This window comes from Gobio gobio (assembly GCF_949357685.1).
Source record: "Gobio gobio genome assembly, chromosome: 20".
In the NCBI taxonomy this organism is placed as follows: Eukaryota; Metazoa; Chordata; class Actinopteri; order Cypriniformes; family Gobionidae; genus Gobio; species Gobio gobio.
The window spans coordinates 7,034,372-7,058,965 of record NC_137113.1 but is presented as its reverse complement, the minus strand read 5'-3'; the positions used below and the strand labels follow the sequence as shown (position 1 = coordinate 7,058,965).

At 37.5% G+C, this 24,594-nt stretch overlaps 2 protein-coding genes across 2 annotated transcripts in view; one reads left to right on the top strand and one right to left on the bottom strand.

Moving 5' to 3' along the window:
- Positions 1–3,997, top strand: part of insyn2a (inhibitory synaptic factor 2A) — a 48,926-nt gene extending 44,929 nt beyond the window's left edge. The window contains exon 3 of the mRNA XM_079846064.1: positions 3,577–3,997. Coding sequence (XP_079702190.1) covers positions 3,577–3,760 — 184 coding nt within the window. The 3' untranslated portion in view covers positions 3,761–3,997. The remainder of the gene's footprint in view (positions 1–3,576) is intronic.
- A 5,905-nt stretch (positions 3,998–9,902) lies between these two features.
- Positions 9,903–24,594, bottom strand: part of dock1 (dedicator of cytokinesis 1) — a gene marked incomplete at its 3' end in the record, with an annotated part of 157,184 nt that continues 142,492 nt past the window's right edge. The window contains exons 25-27 of the mRNA XM_079845555.1: positions 17,929–18,056; positions 13,166–13,261; positions 9,903–9,989 (exon numbers count right to left, since the gene is read on the bottom strand). Of these exons, the coding sequence (XP_079701681.1) occupies positions 9,903–9,989; positions 13,166–13,261; positions 17,929–18,056 (311 nt within the window). The remainder of the gene's footprint in view (positions 9,990–13,165; positions 13,262–17,928; positions 18,057–24,594) is intronic.

The window sequence follows — 24,594 nt, the reverse complement described above, 5'->3', positions numbered from 1 at the left end:
TGGACACTACCTTCCTTCCCTTATAAAATTATCCATTTACAAAGTCTACAAATAATTTTGCAGAAGAGCTAGAATCAAACATTAAATGAGGGTCATGGCCTTTTCTTTCATTTTAGTTTTTAAAAAAAAAATTAAAAATAGAAAGTATATTTTGCATAATGAAAATTAAGTCTAAATTTAAAGTTGTCATGAACTGGCTTTTTTATGTTTTTATACCGTTGTCTGAGGTCAACTAATGACGTTTGCGTGGTTTTTACATTCAAAAACATCATAATGAATAATTAATGGGCTATTTTCGACCCTGGTTTTGAGCCTCTCTCATGGAACGCTCTGTTTTTATGGGCGTAACGCACTGAAGACTTGGAAGTAAACGGCCACTTCTATGATTGGATAAGATTTGCATAATGAGCTCAGTCTCCCCCATGAGTACAACGTGAGGGATTGTTTTGAAAGCAGATTGGAAATGGCAACCGGAATGATTCGCCCACAACAAGGCTTGCAAAATGTCTTTATCAAACACAGACACACACACACAAGCCTCACTGCAGAGTCAGACAAGTCCGCATGATCAAAACTTCCGCGATTGTATTTTTCCTTCAAATATCAAGTCAAGAGAGTGAACAACGCACATCAAGAAAGGAATGTTATTTCACTATTTAAGATTCAGCGGCCCACCGACGGGCTTACGTTTTGGTAGCCCGTCTGGACAACACATAGCCCCGGGACGTTGGACTTTGCGAGCCCTGGCCCATACATGTTCTAATCTGATCCCGAATCAGTTAGACACGTACACATAATCAATAGATATCAAATGATCTGTAACAATGCAATACTATCACATATAAAAACATTTTTTACTCATATTAGTGTGTTGCTTTAGCCTGACGTCGTCATACTCAATTCTAATCAGACTATGAGTCTGATTCTGCTCCATTGGGATGTGATTATGGGCTGTGAACCAGGAAAGAAAATGCCTCTCACTCAATTGGATAGAACTACAACCAATCAGAGCAACGGAGCGATGCTTGAATGTTTACGTTACTGTTGATCATCTGTCTATCATCCCGAATTTAGAGAATCAGGCTTTTTAATTCACTTTACAACTGTATATTTCTATTTCTTATGCATCTGTTGATAATTATTCTTGGTTAGGGCTGTCTGACTGGAAGAGATTGGAAAATGAGAACAGTGTGCTTCGCTTCATTACGCTTGTGAAGAGTGAGGGATACATATACTAAGGGTTAACGGTATTAGAAGTCGCTGATAGCGTCGTTACGTGCTAAAGGCATAGGTAAAATGGTAGCAGACCGTGCAAAGAAGCGGACTCAAGAAAGGGGAGGCCCTGCGGGACATAGGTAACGTCCCCTACAGGAGCCCGTCTTGGACCGATTTGTATGGTCCAGGAGACATTGCGAACATGCTCCATCTCTTCCCTCTCAGATAGGGGTACCCGAATTTAGAGAATCAGGCAGTTAGGGATCTATTTATCTTTTTTTTTTTTTTTTTTTTTTTTTTTTTACATCTGTTTTAATTATCTTTGTTTCTATTTTTAATTCTTATACATGGTATTTTTATTTCTTATGCATATGTTATCACTATTTTAATTAATTTTCTATGTAAAGCACTTTGAATAACCATTGTGTATGAAATGTGCTATATAAATAAATTTGCCATGCCTTGCCATCATCGTATAAAGCCCGCCTTTAAAATTTGATTGGTTCGAACAGCTCATGATCGGGCATAGTTGCTCCACAACGGATCAAGCCCAGACCGAACTTCCCGAACTCAAATGTTGTGGGCGGGGCTAAGTTCGGCTGGCATCCAGGCTAGTGATGCTTCATTCATTAATGTAATATCCTGTCTGCAAATCCAGTCTCGTTTACAAATGAATTTGTGGTGAAATGAAGGAACAAACGCGCAATGTCTTCCCCACGTGAGCTGGATATTCATTAAAAATAAAGTTCATCCATGCATTCATAATATTAGAATCCGAAAGAAGCTTTTGCAGCGACTGTGTTCTTCCACAACCAGGCACAGCGCAATATCTTGCTATATTCGGCATGTTTATTGCTCGGTAGCGCGATCCGTTTAGCTCCACGAGTCAGTGGGCGGGGCTACAGAATCAGGCGTACTTATTCTTATGTTGAGGCGGCGTTTCACCACACAATGACGTTAAGGTGTGGATCGAGCGTTTGTTGTGTCTGGTGTCAAAATAAGCTTTTCTTTGACTAAAAAGGAAACTCATGGTGCGTTCACACCGGGCGCGAATGACGGGATTCACGCGAGTGATTTACATGTTAAGTCAATGCAAAGACGCGAATAGACATTCTGCGGTGCGATCCGCGCAAATGAGGCGGCGCGAATGACGCGATTCGCGCGAATGACGAATTGAGCGTTTGACGCGTGATTTGCGCGAATGCTGCAAATCGCCAGAGTTGAAAAATCTGAACTTTGGCGGATATTCACGCTGCGTTAACCAATCAGGAGCTTGCTCAAGTAATGACAACAATGAGGAGAAAATCTGTATATTAATATCTGGTTCAGACAATATGATTATCACTGTGATAACATTAAATGACATGAAACACAACCCAGCCTCTTTTTGTTAAATGCAAGTTTATGTTTGATCAATAAAACAAAAGTATAAGTAAAAGGTATAATAAGATATACATGAAATAAAGCAAAAAATTCAGTCAAACATTCAAAGTCAGTGCTAGTCGGCTACAACTGTAACGTAAAGTTAAATAGTCTAAAAATAAAAAAGTAATGAAACTTCACTTTGCCCTTAGCCTAAACGATTCGCCAGGTAACACATTATAGATCCATGAGACCAAAGATCGGCCGTTACATATACACAAGACGAATTATAGCTCGAGACACCACAGAGACATCAGAGTCAGCGCCAGACGGCAGAAGGACTAGCCGAGGAAAGGCTGCTCTCGCCAGGGTAAACGAGCATGGAGCCCCGCTGATCCACTGGAGCTCACAACTCCGAAAACGCCAGATAAAATGTTCAAAAAGGCACTCTTTTTATAAATAAACCACAGATTTGAGCTTTAAACTACTACATTATCGCCTGAAAAAGTCTTAAAACTACGTTTTGTCACACATTAACAGTAGATTTGAACAAAAAAGAGGTGTAAACACAGCCCATGTCAGCCATTTCTCAACGAGACGAGCCGGCTGGCAGAAGCCCCTCCCATGACGCGAATTCGCATCTGTTGTGAAGTGAATGTCACGAGCGAACGAAGCGAATTTCACACGCGAATGAAGCGAGTAAACTCAAAATGTTCAAGCGTCCATCTTCGCGCGGACAGCGCGATTTATTCGCGTCAGGTGTGAACGCTACATCACAGCTCTGAAACTTACAGGATATTCTTATATCACGATTAACTTTTATATATCAAAGGCTGAATGAAAAGTTGATTTCTCAATTCATGACCCCTTTAAGACATTTTCATGAAGACAAATAATAAACAAATAAACCCCTTTCTATTGTAGATCGCATTTACTGTAGTATGCATGTAGAATTGTGCTGAAGCTGCATTTATTTTATGTGCTTTCTTTGTGCTGCAGTGTGGAGCTGGACTTTAAACTGCAGGAAGATAAGCTCCAACCTCTGATGAAGAGACTGTGTCCCACGGAGGAGTCCCTGTTCCTCCCTCTGCCCTATCCTCAGGAGACCATCGGCTCCACGCCCAAACGCAAGTCCAAAGCGGAGGCCAAGAAACACGCGCGCTGGAAACTCTGGTTTATGTGACCGCAGGATTACATACACCGCTTTATTACGCTTTCCATCATATTTTCAAGAAGGGAGTTCAACGACAGAATGCGTCGCTCCAAGTGCATCAGTTCACTTGCTTAGTCACGGCCGTTTTTGATCAGGAAAATCCTATCAGCTTGTTTTTTGTTTCCCCCCTTCAGTACTTTATGGATGCGAGCACTGAACTTGGTTTGGAAATATCGCAGCCAGCATTGAAATAATGTATGTATATTTAAAAGAAGAAAAAAAAATGGAATTTGCTTCCAGGAAAAAAAGGAATAACGACACTATTTCCCTCAAGCAGAGCGTGAAATTATTTTAAAGAGAGCGAGAGACATAACTGGATCAATAACAAATCTTGCTTTACAATTATTTTATTTTTGGTCCTCATCCTGCTAAAGGTTTGGAAAATCAGGAGGATATTTAAAACACAAACAGGACACACGCTTTTCCTTTTGGTCTTCTCTTCCTCATGGAAATGGGCGCAATCGCAGCATTAAACGGAAGCACAACTCTTCAGATGCACTGGATGATGATTCTCACAGAGGACTTCATGGATTTAAAACTCACTTGAGGATGTATTTATTTGCAACGCAAACCGGTCAACAAATTCATTATATGGGATTTATATGGAAATAATCTTACAAGCCTCTGTGAATTCATATAAACTTTCATATACTATTATTACCAGGAAAAAAAAAAAAAAGGAAAAAAGTATGACTTATTTTTCTAGATTCGTAATAATCACACATTTAAAGATTTTCTAGACACACTATATATATATATAAGCTTCTCTCACTTATTGGATTATTGAAATTATAGGAAGCGATTTAAGATCAGTGTCCGTTCATTTTAAATTATTTAATTTCAAATGATGTTCTTCTAATACAACTACAGACATAACCATGGAAAAAACAGAAAACGTTTACTTTCTGCGACAGGAAGTCATGTGACACAGTCACTCATAGCTAGACTGTGATGAACTGATCTGCATATGGAAAAAAGACGTTTGGATAATACAGGATATTAATGTCACAGATTGACCTCTTGGTGCAATATAAAAATACAAACTATGACGCCGAACAGTTTGTAGTGTTGCAGAAAAGTAGATTAAATTTATATTTCAACTTTTTACATTTATTTTTACTTAAAAACAGAAACCCTAGTGTGACATCGCATCCTGTCTGGTGTGACATCTGCACTGAATCAAACAATGTTCCTTCTTTCAAAAAGAAAAAGGATGAAGAACACCGGAGCAAATAAGATCTCGTGGAGCATGTATGTGTGTGTCACGGCTCTAAGAGGAGGTAATTGACAGTCTGAGAGCGTAATGAGAGCAGGTCAGCTTGTCTTCACCATGACAACGTTCATAAAGGCTCTTCAGGAAGGAGAAAGGAAATTTAGTCACAGGTGAACAAAAACATGTTCAGGTGATATTTCAAAAGAGAGAAAGAAACGATATATTGCCTAAAAAAAGGAAGTGAAAATGAAACCATTTTTAAAGGACTAACCTTTTTTTGTGCATTATGGCTTTATTTTTTATGACAATTAAACATTTTCCCCAGAATTCTCATTATCATAATCCTTCTAGATGTATGGAAGAATATTTAATGAATATATATTATATCTATATATATACATATACACACACACACACGCACACACACACACACACACATACATACATATATGTGTATATAAAAATATGGAGATACGAGGTTTCCCGCCGACAGCCAATATATACACACACCGATCAGGCATAACATTACTACCGCGGCACCTGTGATGGCTAGACGACTGAGTCAGAGCATGTCCAAAACTGCAGCTCTTGTGGGGTGTTCCCGGTCTGCAGTGGTCAGTATATATCAAAAGTGCTGCAAGGAAGGAACAGTGGTGAACCGGCGACAGGGTCATGGGCGGACAAGGCTCATTGATGCACGTGGGGAGTGAAGGCTGGCCCGTGTGGTCCAATCAAACAGACGAGCTACTGGAGCTCAAATTGCTCAAGAAATGAATGCTGGTTCTGATAGAAAGGTGTCAGAATACATACGGGAATCACAGTTTGCCTGCCACAGCACAGCTTCAGGGGTCTAGTGGAGTCCATGCTTTGATGGGTCAGGGCTGTTTTGGTAGCAAAAGGGGGACCAACACAATATCAGGAAGGTGGTTATAATGTTATGCCTGATCAGTGTATGTATATAGTATCTCACCCCTCACATTTCAGCAACCATTTTATTGGATATACTTTAGAGTAGTCAATGTGCAGCTTTCTGTCTGTCTGTCAGTCTGTCTGTGGGAAACCCTGTATCTCCATATTTTGACTTTTTTTTTTTTTTTTTTTAAATCATTACTGTTGGTTACCCTTTACGTTTTTTCTGTAGGTTTTACAAATATTATACCAATGAAAAGTATTAAAAAGAGCTTGTGACTAAACCTCATAACTCCATTGGCTCCTCAAACTGTCAGTCAAACCTCATAACTCCGCCCACCAAGTGTCACACGCAGTTTGGAGCGTCTCTGCTTGTTTGCAATGCAAAGGTAAATAAAGAACTGGTTCTTTGAATAAGTTCAGCATTTTCTTTACTCAAGAAACACTATATATAAAGGCTAATGTTTTATAAATTTGAGGAGAGGAGAAGAGTGTGTTAGGCTAGAATTTGTCATCGAGTCACAGCCAATACTGTCTTAAATAGCCTGTGCATAGCACTTCATCTTGAATGACATGAGATTTTGGCCAAATGACGCCACATAGCCACATAGCTACAATAAAGCTACCCTGGAAATTGTTGGGAACGTAACGCAATGCACTTACTGCCTCAGACGCGATCTAAATGACGGACAAAACACGCATGTCCCAAATTCGCAGAAATTCGCTGGTCAAAAACCTCCTAACTCCATGTGAGCTTGCTTTTGGTAAAATGTTAATATCTAATGACAAATACAAGTGTCTGACCATATATAAGACAACAACGCAGTGTTTAATTTTTTTTTTTTTTTTTTTTCCTTTTCCTGAAAAGTAGCGTTTTTGGAGATACAAGTTTTCCACCCGACAGCGACGGTATAATAAAAAAAACATTCATTTTAACTTTATTTTGCATTACTTTACAGTAATGAGAATTTCTGGGGGAAAATATGCTTAATTGTAAAAAAAATGCCAATACAAAGATTATTAAAGCTCATAAAAAAGGTTTAATTTTCTGTAAGCTAAATGTCATTGCTTGTCTATTTTTTTCTTTTGATTTTGAATAATACATGTGTTTTGCCATGAGACTCACTCATATGGGAGAGAGATGAAGAAACACATGAAAAAGAGTATGAAATGGAGCATGGAGAGTCAGAGCGATCACACACAACCTCACGTTGTTTCCACAAGCATTGTAAAGCTTAAACATCCCCAGCTTCTGCTGGCACACCAACAGTCTACAGGGAGAAGATGCCTTGTTCTTTCCTGACAACATACAGGTCACACACACACTGCAAAGTTACAAACTCATTTATCGAGTCAAGACACGTACACCTTCTGTGTGATTTGCTACCACTGGACCTGCAAAAGTAAAAAACACACATCTCAGATGCATTACCTTTGTTCAGTCTGGTTCTGTACACACTTTGTGGATTTAATGAACATTCAGTTTTCACAATCAGTGTGTGAAATGCAATGCAATCATTATTCCCGTATATAACAGAACTCTGAGTGTACAGAAATGAAATCAAGTGGAGTGACAGCCGAAAGTAAGTTTAAGTGATGAAAATATCTAGCAAAACAGGGCTAAAATCATCTCAAACAATACCGACATCAGCCCACAGAACGACATCACAAGAGCAAAGCATTCTGGGAATGTCACATCAGAGGCCAAAAGCAGCGTTCCATCCAGAGATATGTGCCAAAGTCTTTTTAAAGGGGCAAAACAAACCACGTGACTGACAAAAAAAAAACACATTTCCACTGAATTATGTTGGCAACTTCAGAAACACAATATGAGCCGTCCCCTCGTGCCACAACAGTTGTGATTCTTAATAGCTCTACTGTAGCCTAAAGAGACGATTAGATGTTTTTCTGTTCTTTAAAAAGTGCAATTGATTTATTATGTGCAATATTGTGTATTTTATACAGTTTTTAAAACTATTTACTATACAAAATAAAACATGAAAACACAAAGAGTGGCTCCATTATCTGAGTACTGGGAAATCTGTGCACTCATAGTACTTTATATCCACAGGCATTTAAAAAAAAAAGGAAGAAATTCATACAATTATATAAATACATTCAATTTTTTTATGAACTCTTTCAAAACACATGCAAAGAAGCAGAAACAAGCGATCTCGTATGTAATCATATGCATATGTAAAATAATGTGATCATCAACATTAAACAGCATCTAAATCAAAACTGCCAAATGTTACTGAATAAAATTTCGACCCATGACGAGTTATAGGACTGTGCAAGCATTAGGGGTGTTGATGGACTCCATCATTGTTCTGAATCCCATCTGGACGTAGCCTGACAAGCCAGACCCACATCCAGATGTTGGGTCTGGGAACACACCATTGGCAGGGCTCAATCTGAGGGGCGGGATAAACTGTCGTCTTTCAAATTGCCTCTGCACACAATAGGATAGCGCCACAACCAACCAGAGCAACGAAGAAGGTGAAGCGGAGCTAGTTGATAGATTAAACTTTCGCCGTATCCGGTCGGCAAAACTCTGAACACATCTTCCTTTGTTAAGAATGACTTCAGTGCCGTTCTTTGTTCTTTTCTCAAAGAAAAGCTTAACTCCAAGTCTTCCAGAGTCGCGGGCAAAGCCGATTCGAAAGACTGCTGTTCACCAGCTTCTTTGTTTTCAAGTAGCACGCGGAACCGCCGCAACTCTGCCGTCATCATGTTAAGCCCGCCCACCGACTCTATACACGATGTGATTTGCCTGACTAGAGTTTGGTTTTTCCAGCTTGCAAGCCAACGGAGAGTTGCTAGACGCCCTGCCTGCAAATTATATTTGCTGCCGCTAGGGTGCGTCTAGATTTCTAGGCTAATCTTGACGTAGTCTTTGGCAAAAACTTGATTTTCTTCATTTTGCTCAAAATGTAGCTTTTTTTAATGAAACTTACCCAAATTTAAGTGCTGATAAAAAGAATGCATTTATTTTGATATTTTGCCTGTTCAGATATTCATAAAACAAAATATTCTGGGGGCCATGAAACCTTTTTTTGTTTGGTTGCAGGGAATTTTAAAAATGGTTAGAAAAATAAAAAGTATTTGGGGTTGAAACTAACTTGCTTACTAACTTATTTTTTTATGTGGGAACAAAATGAACTGCTTGGATTGTGTCGTGTAGAATTTCACTGGAAATTGGCCAATTTTGAGTTTCGAGACCCTACTGTCGTGATGCAGATGCTGATTGTTAGAATGTGTAATTATGGGTGAAAAGCAGCTTTGTATTTAAAAGGAAGTGGAATCTCAAATATCTCGTCCCCCATGATGTCGCCGACCCATACTAGACGAGATAAGAATACACTCTCTGCAGTGATCTGGGGAAAAAAATAAAATAAATAAAGACAGAAATAGTCAACCTGATGACTACGATTCACTCCAGATGGCAAGTTCATGGGATTGATTATGTGGAATTAGTGCATGTATATATACGCACGTGTGTGTGTTAAAAATAACAATACGGAGCTATATCCCAAAGAACCACCAAACACATGTAAATGCAGATGAGAAGCAGTGCTAAGCCAAAGGGGTCCTCAATTTATTTCTCTCTCTTTCTTACTTTCATTCCCAGAAGCAAGGCAAAGTACACTCCGAGAGATATTACAATTCTCCAGGTCACAATGAAGGAGTTTGTGCCCGCTTGTGTTTATTAAGCAGGGAATTCCCATGCAGGCTTGCAGCGGCAAGCGCTCAGTATTTACCTTGGGAGAGAGTTTGAAAAACTCATCTGAAACGCACTTAAAGGAAGACAGTCAGCAAAAACCTACAGATAGAAATAAATCAATCCGAAGAGCCTCTCTATCATCACAAATGTATATTTAATGCACTGAGAATGCGGTGAGAATGTAAAACGAAGAGGCTTTTGCTGCACTGATGCTGCAGACGGCACCTGCTGTCAGTCTTGCAATTACAGTCAAGCAGAGCAGCCAATCAAAAGCCTTGTTCCTCCACCTGGCCCCTCCTACTGCAGAGGAATGGGAGAGGCTGAAATACTCTGAATATACACAAGCGCAGACCCTGATGAAGACAGGCCACATATTAGAGAGAAAATCTGACTGAAATATATTATAACGCTCTTGAATGCAACGTGGACAAGACTGAAATACTAACATCAGACATAAAAAGATCATAAAATACAAGCTGAAATCAAGTGATCCTCCAGATCTTGTTATCTGATCATGCAAAACTCACTGCCATGATGCGATAGCGAGCTGCTCAGCGGTTGTTTCAGTGGTTTTTAGGGTGTTCTAGATGTTAACAGGGCATTGTTAAGTGATTGCATTAGTGAATATTAGTTAGGTGGTTACTTGCCCAGGTCAAAATAGCTCCCTCAAGATATTCTGTAATTGGTTTCTTCCATCTACGGGAGCTTCAGACTCTCATTTCATTGTCAAGTTGTAAATGCAAGCACTCCTCTCTCAGATACAACCTAATGATACGACATATTCATGGTGGATTTTTTGTGTGTGTGTGTGTGTGTGTGGCTGTGCTGATCAGACTCATTTGAATTCTACACTCACATGCAGCAAAACCACAGAGAAAAGTTAATGCATAAATCTGAATCCAAGCAACAGAACCTTGACGAACAAGGTCATCGTGGAAGAGCTGCCTACAGAGAACACACACTCACACACTAAATGTAACATCAATCTACACACAATCCAACTGAAACTGCAGCACATGCATTCTTAAACATGCTTATACATAAAAGCATATACAAGCACACATCTTCAATCATAAAGAGTCAAATCTATAATTCAGAGACCTCCAAATATTGAAATTCAGGCTTTTTTTTTTACATGTTTCAAAGCAGGGATTGGTATTTACCTATTGTTGAGCCTTCGGCGATGCTCTGAAATGGCTTTAAATGCTTACACCAACATTTAAGCCATTGATAGCCAATTAGATTCAATTCAAACTAGTTTAATCAAGAACTAAAAACCTTATTATTATTTTTTTTTCTTTTTTGACATTTTAAGAATGTAATTTTTTATGAATCAATATAATGCTTCTGCTTCATCCACTCCTTTTCGGACATATTGCAAGTATTGTTTATGACACTTTATAGATTTCATTTTTTGTTCAAAAATAAAGAAAGAAAGAACAAATGCATACAAAAAAAACCCAAAACAACAACAAAACACGTCCTTTAAGCATGGAGTTAGCAACGCCAAGTTCATGGATTCAATTCCCAGGTAATGCATGAACTGAAAATGCAATGTAAAGCCTAAAGTATACTTATGAGAGGGTCCATGCACAGTGCACAAATTTCGTCACCAGAATAGTATGCACACACAATATGCGTGCTGACAGATTTTGGTACTTTGTACGTGCAGGTCACACTTGTGCATAGAATTTGTTTTGCACTAACCAGGTGTTCCATAAGATGGCAAACACTGACCCAGAGCGTTGTTTCACAGTAGAAAACGATACTAAAGAGACAGAACAACAATAACAAAAGACCTGCCACACTAACAGACGCCTGCATTGTGTGAGGGAGTTATGAAATAGCCACAAATTTAGTTTAAAAGAATACAAAGACATTTTTTATCGACCATAGCTTCTGGAGAAAATAGTGCAGACACAGGACTAAGATGAAACACAGTTTTGGTGTTTTTTGCACAATAAAATCTTGCGTTCATTGAACTGTTTTGAATGTAATTTGTATTGTGATCGGGAACAACGTCATTATTAGCAGTGGGGGGTTGTCTAGTCATCGTCTATCTGCCCAACCCAATAAGACAATGATTTCCCTGTAAAAGACAAGGGATTAACTGCAAAAGTCAACAAAGAGTATATGTACCCTGAGAGCAATGATCGGGCATTGTATGGTGTGATCATTAGGATTTGAGTGTCTAGAGTTTAGAGACCTTGCAACATAAGCGCAATAAAAAGAGTGCATTTCATGCATTTGGCTGTAAACACCTAAAAAAAAAGTGTGATTTTAAAAATGCTACGGTTAAAAATAGTTAACAGAAAGTTTTCAAACAATATACAGTGAATAACTGTAATAGATCTAACCTTACTTTTGATGTAATTTTACAGTAAAATACCATTAAATATACAGACATAAAATGAAAATAACACCTATAATTTCAAAATTGGTGCATACATCCTTTCTTTGTTCATATTTTTTGAAACATGAAAGCCACAGTCTCCATGAACTATAATTGCATGAAGAAAAAATTCATAATCTTTTGTGTTCCACATAGTAAAGAAAGGTTTGGAATGAAATGAAGACTTGTAAATGATGACAAAATATGCACTATATTCCTTTAAACGCGGGTGGATAAGAGGGCGAAGATGGGAGACGTTTAGCATGCATATGGAGAGATGTGGCAGTAAAAGTCAAGGACAGGCACTATCAAGAGTCTCTCCACACTGACGACAGCTTAAAGCTCTCCAACCAAACTAACTGCTGAACTATCCCCTAACACCAGATCTCAGATCAGCTCAGACAGGATGAGATAAAAAACCACAGCAAAATAAAGCCATGTGTGCTCCTGTTGGCAAACGCACAGCAATCACAGGAGCTGTAAAAGCAGTGCCAAAAGACGTTGCACATTCACACCATCTGGACAAACAGCACGGCAAAATCAAATCAACACCAACAGAAATTAACAGATCAACGGTGATCAAAGGACTGAGGAATATTTACACACACACACACACACAAATCAGGTGGAGAGGCTTTGTTCACAATGCAACCAATTGTGTGAGTTTGGGGGTGGGGGTATTAGTTTGGTGACCAATTAAGGAGATCGGGAAACCTGTTTGAAAACCGTTATTGTTTGGTATGGTAGCGCTAGCAGCACAGAAACTACACACTAAAAGCTATAAAGTGTTGCTTTTCTGTCCAAACAACAAAAACAAAGGATTAGAGTCAGATACGCCCCAAAAATTGAATTTTTTTCTGCCTGTCTGAACAAAGCCTGACTGTGACCGTGTGTGTGTGTGTGTGTGTGTGTGTGTGTGTGTGTGTGTGTGTGTGTGTGTGTGTGTGTGTGTGTGTGTGTGTGTGTGTGTGTGTGTGTGTGTGTGTGTGTGTGTGTGTGGATCCATTTGAGGATTGCAGACAGCAGTCCGATTGCACTGCTATGGTAGAACACACTGTAACTAACCACAGACAGGAAAGCCAAAAAATTCAGCACATCCCAGAGGAACAACCCTGTGACGGGGAGAGACACACTTACTATGAGAGCAGAGTCTCGCCCCATGGAGATCACTGTCCTGTTCACGGTCCTCAGTAGCTTCTCCATTATGATCTGGACATGCCACTGCGTTGGACCCTAAAATGATACGCAGAGAAAGAAATATACCACAAATAAATGACTTATCCACATAAGACAACATTATATAAACTCAAACATCTCTGGTGGGTGGAATTTCCATCCATTCCATTTGAAGTGACAAAATTGTGTCATGGTTTCCACAAAAATATGAAGCAGCACAACCGTTTTCTACACTGATAATAAAAAAAAATTGTGCAATAAATCATCATATTAGATTGATTTCTGAAGGATCATGTGACATTGAAGACTGGAGTAATGATTGATTTGATCACGTGTAACTGGCAAAATGAGTCGCTGGCAAAATGAGTCGCAATGAGCAAATTTTCAAAGAATTAGTTATTGTTATTTTCAAATTCTCTATTAAAAACCCTTCGGACAAAAAAATGAGCTATACCTTTTTGAAGTTGATGGAGTCAGCAAAGCCAACTTTGAGGAAAAATCGAGTTAAAAGTTTTTTGAAGGCAAAATCACCTAGCAACCACTTAAAATCCCTGGTAATAACACCAAATCAAGTCAAATCGAAATATCTATATGAAAAATACATATACATTTTTTTTTTCCCATGATAGCACAATTGTTTGATTAACATCAATGGAACAGACAGCCTATAGTTTATATTAAGACCTACTGTACCGCACGGATCTAAAATAATGTCACACATCAGATGTTTTTCCACAACAGTTAAACAAATGTTCATATAAAACAGATCATGTTTACGTGAATACTCGCCACAACAGTAAGGCTGCACAATTATGACAAAAATCCTAATTGTCGATTATTCCCTTGAAATTGTAATTGTGATTATTAAAATTACGATTATTCTATAGCATTAAGCCTCAAAAGTCAAATATATATTGGTTTGGTTTCTTTAAATAAAAAAAGTTAAAATATGCATGGTATTATAATGTTATACTACAACCAAAAATAATTGGGAAAAAACTTAAGATAACCTGTAGAAAGAAAAAAAACACATCAAGTACACAGAATAATTTAAGTGTACTTTTTTTTGGTAATTGCGATTACATTTTATTGAACGATTACATAATTGTGGCATCCGTAATCCATAATCGCGATTCCAAATTTGATTAATTGTGCAGCCCTACAAGACCGATATTTTGAAATACTGTAATTCTGTATATATGAGTATAGGGACCGCACATTGTCTGAGGCGTCTTTGTGCACACGTGTTGGATCTGTCAGTCTGTCAGCGCGAGTAGGATCGTTTTCATGGACAAAGGAAAGGCACTCCTCTCCGAAAATGTAACCGCTTTGGAAACGCTAGACTAGGCTTAATTACCTAATTTTTGTGAAAACCACAAATCAACATATTTCACTTGTTTTGCCTGTAGCTCAAAATTATCCATTATTTGCCAGCACGGGTCATATATATTCAAATAGAAAATAGTTATTTTAAATTGTAATAATATTTCACAATATTACTGTTTTTACTGTATTGTTGATTTAATTAAATCTAGCCTTAGTGGGCAGAACTTCTTTCAAAAACATTAAAAAAAAATCGGTTACACTTTAAGATGTCAGTGTTACAGTGTAATTATATATTTAAGTACTGAGTAACATCATTTAAAGGTGGGGTAGGTGGTACAGTGGCAAGAAAAAGTATGTGAACCGCTTGCAGAATCTGTGAAAATGGGAATCATTTTACATATAGTCCACAAGACAAAAAAATTGCTGAATTTATTAAAATGACCCCGATCAAATGTTTATGAACCATTGATTCTCAATACTGTGCGTCATTCCCTGGATGATCCACGGCTGTTTTAGTGTTTTGTGATGGTTGTTCATGAGTGTCTTTGGTTGTCCTGAGCAGTTAAACTGACCAATGTTCTTCAGAAAAATCCTCCAGGTCCTGTACATTCTTCAGTTTTCCAGCATCTTTTGCATATTTGAACCCTCTCCAGCAATGACTATGATTTTAAGATCCATCTTGTCACACTGAGGACAATTGAGGGACTCAAACACAACTACTAAAAAAGGGTTGAAACTTTCACTGATGCTCCAGAAGAGCCGGGGGTGAAAACTTTTGAACAGGATGAATATGTCCAAATGTTTCTTATTTTTTTAAATAAAAAAAATACTAAATTCATTTAGATGCAACAGAAGATACTTACATGTTTCCCGGAAGACAAATTAAGTACATTTTACCTTAATCTTCAAATTCAATAAGTTTTCACCCCCCGGCTCTTAATTTTTTATGTAAATTATCTTATTCAGGACAGTACTAAAAAAAATAAAAAATAAAATGCATTTTGTATGATCTCTCTTAAGTAGTTAAAATTATTCCCATTTTCACAGATTCTGCAAGCGGTTCACGTACTTTTTCTTGCCACTGTATTCCAAAACTGCTTTAGAAAAGTGTCTCGGGCCGAGTACCAAAACAAACTGATAGCCAATCAGCAGTAAGGGGCGTGTCTACTAATGACGCTCAGTGCATGTCATTATTCAAAAGACACTAGCCGAGCGACGACAGAAACAGAGAGATGGCAGTTAAACACATGTGGAAGATGTCTGTGGAACAAAAGAAGGCTTACGATCAGGCAAGAAGTGTTCCAGCGCTGGAGAGAACTCATTGCTTTATTTCTCATTGATAGGCGAGTAACATTGATTTTGTTTTGTTTCACAGAACTAATATTTGTTGGCTTTTGCTTGAATATGCTCTTGTGTTATGTTTGCTTGTTTGTCCATTTGCGATCATGTTGTCGTTCACTTCAGCGATGATAAAAACCCATTCGTTTCCACACCGTATAAGCCTGGAGCGTCTAAACATCCTCCACTGTCTGTTTCAAGCGTCATCACCTAAAACGTGTCCGAAAAGTAAGATAAAATACTCCTAATATATGTTTGTTTCCTTTGGTTCCTCTTTTCGTGATCGATATAACCCTCTAATCTTGTCATAATTGTAATATATTCGTTAGTTGGTCTGTCGTGCTATCGAGTTGTTCATGAGAACTATGTTTGTGTTTTTGGGATGTTAGGGATGACTTTTTCACTGAATATTCGACCTGGATTACACGCATTGCTTTCGCTTATTGATGACATCATACCCTCGGCAGATTCCACCATAGTCGTTGCCTGGGTTGCGTATGTTTGGGGCGGAGCTATCAAAATAGGGGCGTGTTTATTTTGGTGATTTGAAATCAACATCGGTTTCCAGAAAGCACTTACCCCACCTTTAACTACATGTAACTACTATAGATCAGGGTTTGGTTTAGGGTTAGTTGCATGTAATTATGCATAATTTACTGTTATTACTATAGTAACTACATGTAACACTGTAAAATCAAATGTTCCCAAAAAATCTTACAGACTTCAAACTTTTGAACAGTGTAGTTTAATTAGCGTTGGATAAAAACAATTACTGATGGCAATAATTGTGTTAAACTGAGCTAGAAAACAGAGGGGTACAGTGAATGTGTGTGATCGGGATCTGAGAGCCGTGTTCACTAGTCAAAGAAAGATACTAATTCAACAGATAGTGAATTAGTCAGTGCAGTCAAGATGTTTCTTCATATTTCACTGGTGTAAAATAAACTGGCTCGCTCTGAGCCGCGTGTGTTTCCTAGTGGGGATCCTGATACACTCACAGCAGATCGTCAATTATTAAACACGCTTTTCCAAGGTCCTCCTCAAAGGATGACGCTGATCTCCAACCAGCAATGAGAGGCCTCTGTGCTCGACTGTGACGTGTGTATTACGCAACACAAGCTCAATTGTCAAGTAAACACACATGCTCGCACAATGGTTCAAAGGAGGCTTCACCCACAGCACCATGAAGGGGGAGAATCAGTGACATACGGACGTGTGCGTAAAGCAGTGTTATTTTAGTATCACTGAGATACTAGGGTATTAACTTTATAATAAGCCTGGAGTAAAGATGGGTAGACAGAACCAAGTAAAGAAGAGAGAGTTTGATTTTATTCTGCAGTTTACTGTACTGTATTTCATCATAGTCTTATTCAAAACCACTTGAAGTACTAAATGCTCCCAGTTAAAATACTTTATGCAAATGAGGCTTCTCATAGAATGTGCTTTTTCTAAAGGAGATTTCATTTAACAGAGACATCCGTGGAAGTTTTCTATTGATCATGGCGGCAGTAATTGATCAAATGATGGAGAAGAGCATTTTAACTGGGCAGCTATCCAGACGTGCTGCGCGGTCGAGTGCTGATCGTAGGGGCCAATTAACAGCCGTAATAAGAGCCAGAAATTAATTAACTGTAATTAAATAAACTCCCATGACCGGTAAGTGACCTAGTCAGAGATGCAAGTTAAAGGATGACGTGAGATAAACACCCACAGATTTGCCAATCAATGGAGTTTCAAAGCAGATTTGACTCTTTAGACTTTCAGATGATATAGACTTCAATTTCGGTCTTTTTGTCACAAAATGCTGTTATTAGGAGACTTGGATTTTCCATTTCGGTGTGAACTACTCCTTTATGAAGCAGGAGTGTGTGTGTGTGTGTACACAGACTCATGGGGACTTGTGTCACCGCGGGGACCTAAATTGAGGTCCCCGTGATGAAACAAGCTTATAAATCATGCATGCATAAAGTTTTGTGAGATGGGTAGGTTTAGGGATAGGGTTAGTGTAAGGGGAGAGAATATACAGTTTGTACAGTATAAAAACCATTGTGTGTTCTCACCACGTCCTTCCTGTAAAGCACCTCCAGGATGTTGCTGAGCAGCTGACAGCAGGAGCCCAGCTCTTCATGATTCTCCAGATGAAGTTTGAGCTGCTCCGTCATCAAAGGCAACAGGATCTCTCTGCAGTCTACACACACACACACACACACATACACACAAGAAAGTGAAATAATCTCTTCACAACCTGAAGTTACCAAACAGGCATCAATAAATACATTTGTGAATCATTGAATGATAAAAAAAGAACACCATTTTGGCTGGCAACTAGGCCTACTAGCCAACCAAAATGTTTTTTTTGTTTTTTTTTAATCATTCAATAAATCAACAAATGAATAAAGAAATAAAACATGTTTTTAGAACCAGAAAATATATAATCATGTATATATATATATATATATGATTAAAACACAGCAAAATTACTAAAACTTTAACTAAAATTAAAATGAAATCGAAAAATATGAAAATAATTTAAAACATTAATAAAATGCAAATATTTCTGATAAAAAAAAACATTGATTTGTTGGTGACTAGCCACATGTTAGCAGATGGGTGTCACTGATAATAATGAAAATGTGAAATTGACATGAAATATACTATGCACGGTCAAGGGAATCACTTGGGAACAGTTTTATCCAAAATGACAAATATTTGCTTAATTAAAGACCTCAACAAAATAGCTCTAATTCTTCATAAGACAGCAAACACATCATACAGACACTAACACACACTTCACTTGAAAGTGAAGAGCAGTATGACGTGCTGCACAACTACAGTTGAAGAAATCATATATATGCCACACAATCAATAAAATAACAAGTGGGCGTGGCAAAGAATCTGTCCATCGACGTGGGAGGCGGGACTTTGTGAGTGTGTGAGAGCTAAATCAATGTAATTCTGAGTCATTACTGGAGCAAACACACACAGGAACTCCCGCTGGCCTTACTGAAAGCTCATTTGTCATGCTGTTCGGGCCAGTTTAAACTCGTACGAATAAATCCACACTATGCTTTTACGAGTGCATGCACAATACGCTTATGTATTAAATAACTGACCTGCCCGTGAACTTTGAAAGATCACTTCACAAGCCAAAATTAAAATCAGGGTCACAGACGAATAAATCTCAGCCTCTGACATCAGCAGCGAGCTGTGGGTTTCCTGAAATTAAATGTGACTTCTGCAGCTTAAAATAAAAAGAAAGAAATAAACCGTTTTCTTATTTCATCAACTAGTAAAGCAGTTTAATTCCCACAACACGAATTCAGATTTTTAAAAATTGTGTACATGTGTCAAATTAATAAATGTTAATATTTCAAAGAAGAAAAGGCTCAAAGTCTAGACGGCCAATTCACAGGCTTGTTGTGCCCTGTCTGATGCTCACTGAAAAGAACAAAATGGCAAAAGCAGTCTCAAAATTGGCTTCAATCTGACTTGGAAATTGCTTAAAGTCTGCTGAAAAAACTAATTATGAATGTTAATATGCATGCTTCCAAGAAACATTGCAGGATTTTAAGTTTGCCAGTTCTGTGCCATCAATTCTATTTTTTCTGCTTTGCGGAGTCTATGAAATAATCAATTCATATTGCATGGCTTGCTGGAATCACAGCATTCTGCACTCAATGTTTCCCACATTCTCTCTCTTCTTGCACAATAAAACAACTGAAACTGTAACTTCAATCGTTCACTGATTTGTTTTTGTGGCCATGTAATAAGAGTTACATCAGGACACTGGCACTCATTTCTTCAGTGCTGTCTGTACAGACATTAGCACCATTATCTGAACCACTTATCACTGTTGAATGATGGGCTATCATTGTGGCATGACGAGCTTTAAGCTTAATTATTATCTCTAAACATCATGTAAAAGTAAAATATATAAATAAATAAGTATATTAAGAAAATAATTATAACAAAGAATAAATAAAAGGATACAAAATAATCAATATATAGATGCGTAAATAAACAGATGCACAATAAATAAATAAAGACAAAAATAAATAAATAAAGGCAAAATTAAATTAAATGCAAAAATAAGTAAATAAAGACAAAAATAAAATAAATAAATGCAAAAAAAAAGGCAAAAGCAAATTAAATAAATAAATGCATAAATAAGTAAATAAAGACAAAAATAAAATAAATAAACGCAAAAAAATGATTAAAGGCAAAATTAAATTAAATAAAAGCAAAAATAAATAAAGGCAAAAGTAAATTAAATAAATAAATGCAAAAATAAATAAAAGCAAAAATAAATAAAGCCAAAAGTAAATTAAATAAATAAATGCAAAAATAAATAAATAAAGGCAAAAGTAAATTAAATAAATAAATGCAAAAATAAATACAAATAAAGGCAAAAATAAATAAATAAAGGAAAAAGTAAATTAAATAAATAAATGCAAAAAAATAAAAAAATAAATAAATAAAGGCAAAAACAAATAAAATAAATAAAGGCAAAAAAAGTAAACAAAGACATAAATAAAATAAATAAATGCAAAAATGGATGGATGGATGGATGGATGGATGGATGGATGGATGGATGGATGGATGGATGGATGGATGGATGGATGGATGATGAATGGATGGGATGGATGCAAAAGTGAAGTGAAGTCACTGTGAAGGTACTAAAAGTGCAGATCAATCCGCAGGTTCAATTCATCACACTGAGTGGTATATTGCTTTCATGAGTACATTTATAAAATGCAGAAAAGGACAAGAATCAAACAAGAATGCTGTTTTCACTCTCCTGTTCAGTCAGAGAGAAAAGGTCAGTGTTTTTGAAGGGATGACGGCTGATGTTACTCACATCACACACTGAAAACATTTATCTAGCATCTACAGGAGTCACCCAAACTCAGCTTTACTCTACGCTCCAGACTGAAACACTGACTGCAGAGCCACGCTAATACAATATACAATAAACACATCATAATAACTAAATGCCAATCATCAGTCAGTTTATAGAATCACAGGGTTTATGGGGCTCCATGATTTCATATTGACATGTGGCACCAAAATGCCACTGGTGCTTGACTTTGCTTCAGATCTGCAACCCCAAGAATGAGCGATAGTAATGGTCATGCCTGCTCGCCTTGGAAAACAACCATTAAAACTGCATATTAACATGCTGTCAGACAGAATTCAGAAATTAACATAAGAATAAGGCTCATTAGACAGAAAAGAAACGCGTCATTTGCATGAGTCAACAGTCGTGAAGTTTACATTAGACTAAATCTTTGTTTAGAATAAATCGAAGTTGACAAATCTGTGCTGAAGTACAATGAAACACACAAACGTGCGCACACACACGCATTACTCCGAAAAACAACAAGAAGTGACACCAGCCGCGAGCGTGCTCAACACATTTGTTCAGGTTAGACAAGCCCATTTGTGGGTAATTTATTCCAGTGGAGCAGTTGGCACTGGAAAGCTTGTGCCGGAGGAGTCAGTGCTCGACGAGCGGTCCTTCAGTGAGACAAGACTAAAAGATCTACAGCTCAACAACTTTCAAATCTCATTTTCCACAGACTACTGGTGCCAAAAACCAGTTCGAAAGAGCAGCGGCTGCTTTTAAAGCACTGCGCCAGAGATCGAGAAGAAACTCTTTCAAACGCCATCCGGGTCAATAACATTACTATTACTCCAGCTTATTCAAAAAAATAAATAAAATAAAATACACACCTAATATTATTTTTATAATATATTTTTAAATGATATAATGTAGGCCTACCCCACCTATGAGGCATGTTGTCACATTTCACTTCAATTCTTTCGGGGTAAATCAAGAAAAAAGTTTACACTGTATTAATGAAACAAAACCACATAATTGTACTAGACATGTGTGCAATTAATGTGGGGAAAAATAAATACTCTGAACCCCAAGTGGATTTACACAAACTGAGAAAGTCAAAAAGCGTAAGGTTGTGCCCCGCTCTCCCCTAATATAATATAATGTAATGTAATATAATTAATATAATATAAATACATAATAAAATAAAATAATAATAATATTGTATATATATATATATATATATATATATATATATATATATATATATATATATATATATATATATATATATATATATATATATATATATATATATATATATATATATATATATATATATATATATATATATATATATATATATATATATATATATATTATATACACATATGTGTGTGTCTTGTTTTGTCTTGTAGGATACACAGGAGATTTATAGGCCTAGTTATGGAAATTTCTTTAGTGATTATATATTTTCATATTTGTGACCCTGGACCACAAAGCCAGCCATAAGTTGATATGAAAATTGAAAATCGAGATGTATACATCTGAATAAATAATTTTTCTATTGATGTATGGTTTGTTAGGATATGACAATATTTGGCCGAGATACAGGGTGCAAAATGAGGGAGCAAAAAGAAAAAAAGAAAAAAAATCTAAATATTAATAATACATTTTTAATATATTTACGGTAGGAATTTTCCAAAATATCTTCATGGAACACGATCTTTACTTAATATACTAACAATTTTTGGCATAAAAGAAAAATCGATCATTTTGACCCATACAATGTATTGTTGGCTATTGCCACAAATATACCCATGTGACTTATGACTGGTTTTGTGCTCCAGGGTCACTCACAAACATATAAAATATTCTGCTCAGAACTTCCTAAGTTATAAACTAACTTCTATTTATCTTGCTGTGTGAATAAATAATGCATTAACAGTATATACAAAGATCCGATTATTTATACCTCATCCAATCAAATTACCTTACTCTTATCCATTAAATCCAGATTTCTTTATGTTGTTCCTTACGAGAGTGGGAGAGAATGAAGTGCATGAGACAGCGATGAGTGACTTAATTGAGTCAGAATAGGGGGCACATCCACTGATAATTACTGCTGAGTGACGTGCATCTACTTACAATCTCCCCGCAGAGCTGCCATATGTCACTGCTTTAACACTACACTTCACCTTGGGACGCATCCAAACACACACAGCACAAACACAGATCTCTGTGACTAAGCAAACCCAGTTTGACAGAGAAGAGGAGCACATGACACTCACGCCATCATTACACACGGCATCAGTCATGCAAATTCACAAATATTCATGAGAATTATGTGGATTTCTGCTAGAAATATGCCAATATAGAACTTTCCCCAGACAACTGCATTCAAATAAATGGCAGCCACGCAGAAAAGATAATGGTATACACTTCTTAAATCAGACATTAATACAATATAATGAAGTAAATAATGAACCCCAACAATGAGCTGAAGGTCAGGTCTGGTGGGTTGCAGACAGCAGAGAAAAACAATGCTGAATACCAGTATTAATTGTTCTATCCAGGTGCTGGTCATATAATTAGAATATCTTCAAAAATTTGATTTATTTCACTAATTCCATTAAAAAAGTGAAACGTGTATATTATATTCATTTATCACACAGAGACTAATATATTTCAAATGTTTATTTCTTTTCATTTTGATGATTATAACTGACAACTAAGGAAAATCCCAAATCAGTATCTCAGAAAATTTGAATATTACTGACCAATACAAAGAAAGGATTTTTAGAAATCTTGGCCAACTGAAAAGTATGAACATGAAAAGTATGATCATGTCCAGCACTCAATACTTAGTTGGGGCTGGTTTTGGCTGAATTACTGCAGCGATGTGGCGTGGTATGGAGTCGATCCGTCTGTGGCACTGCTCAGGTGTTATGAGAGCCCAGGTTGCTCTGATAGTGGCCTTCAGCTCTTCTGCATGGTCGGGTCTGGCATATCGCATCTTCCTCTTCACAATACCCCATAGATTTTCTATGGGGTTAAGGTCAGGCGAGTTTGCTGGCCAATTAAGAACAGGGATACCATGGTCCTTAAACCAGGTACTGGTTGCTTTGACACTGTGTGCAGGTGCCAAGTCCTGTTGGAAAATGAAATCTGCCACTCCATAAAGTTGGTCAGCAGCAGGAAGCATGAAGTGCTCAAAAACTTCCTGTTATACGGCTGCGTTGACCTTGGACCTCAGAAAACACAGTGGACCAACATCAGCAGATGACATGGCACCCCAAACCATCACTGACTGTGGAAACTTTACACTGGACCTCCATCAACGTGGATTGTGTGCCTCTCCTCTCTTCCTCCGGACTCTGGGACCCTGATTTCCAAAGGAAATGCAAAATTTACTTTCATCAGAGAACATAACTTTGGACCACTCAGGAGCAGTCCAGTCTTTAGCCAGGCGAGACGCTTCTGATGCTGTCTGTTGTTCAAGAGTGGCTTGACACAAGGAATGCGACAGCTGAAACCCATGTCTTGCATACGTCTGTGCGTAGTGGTTCTTGAAGCACTGACTCCAGCTGCAGTCCACTCTTTGTGAATCTCCCCCATATTTTTGAATGGGTTTTGTTTCACAATCCTCTCCAGGGTGTGGTTATCCCTATTGCTTGTACACTTTTTTCTACCACATCTTTTCCTTCCCTTCGCCTCTCTATTAATGTGCTTGGAACAGCCAGCCTCTTTTGCAATGACCTTTTGTGACTTGCCCTCCTTGTGCAAGGTGTCAATGGTCGTCTTTTGGACAACTGTCAAGTCAGCAGTCTTCCCCATGATTGTGTAGCCAACAGAAATTTTGAGTGAGACTGAGATTGACTGAGAG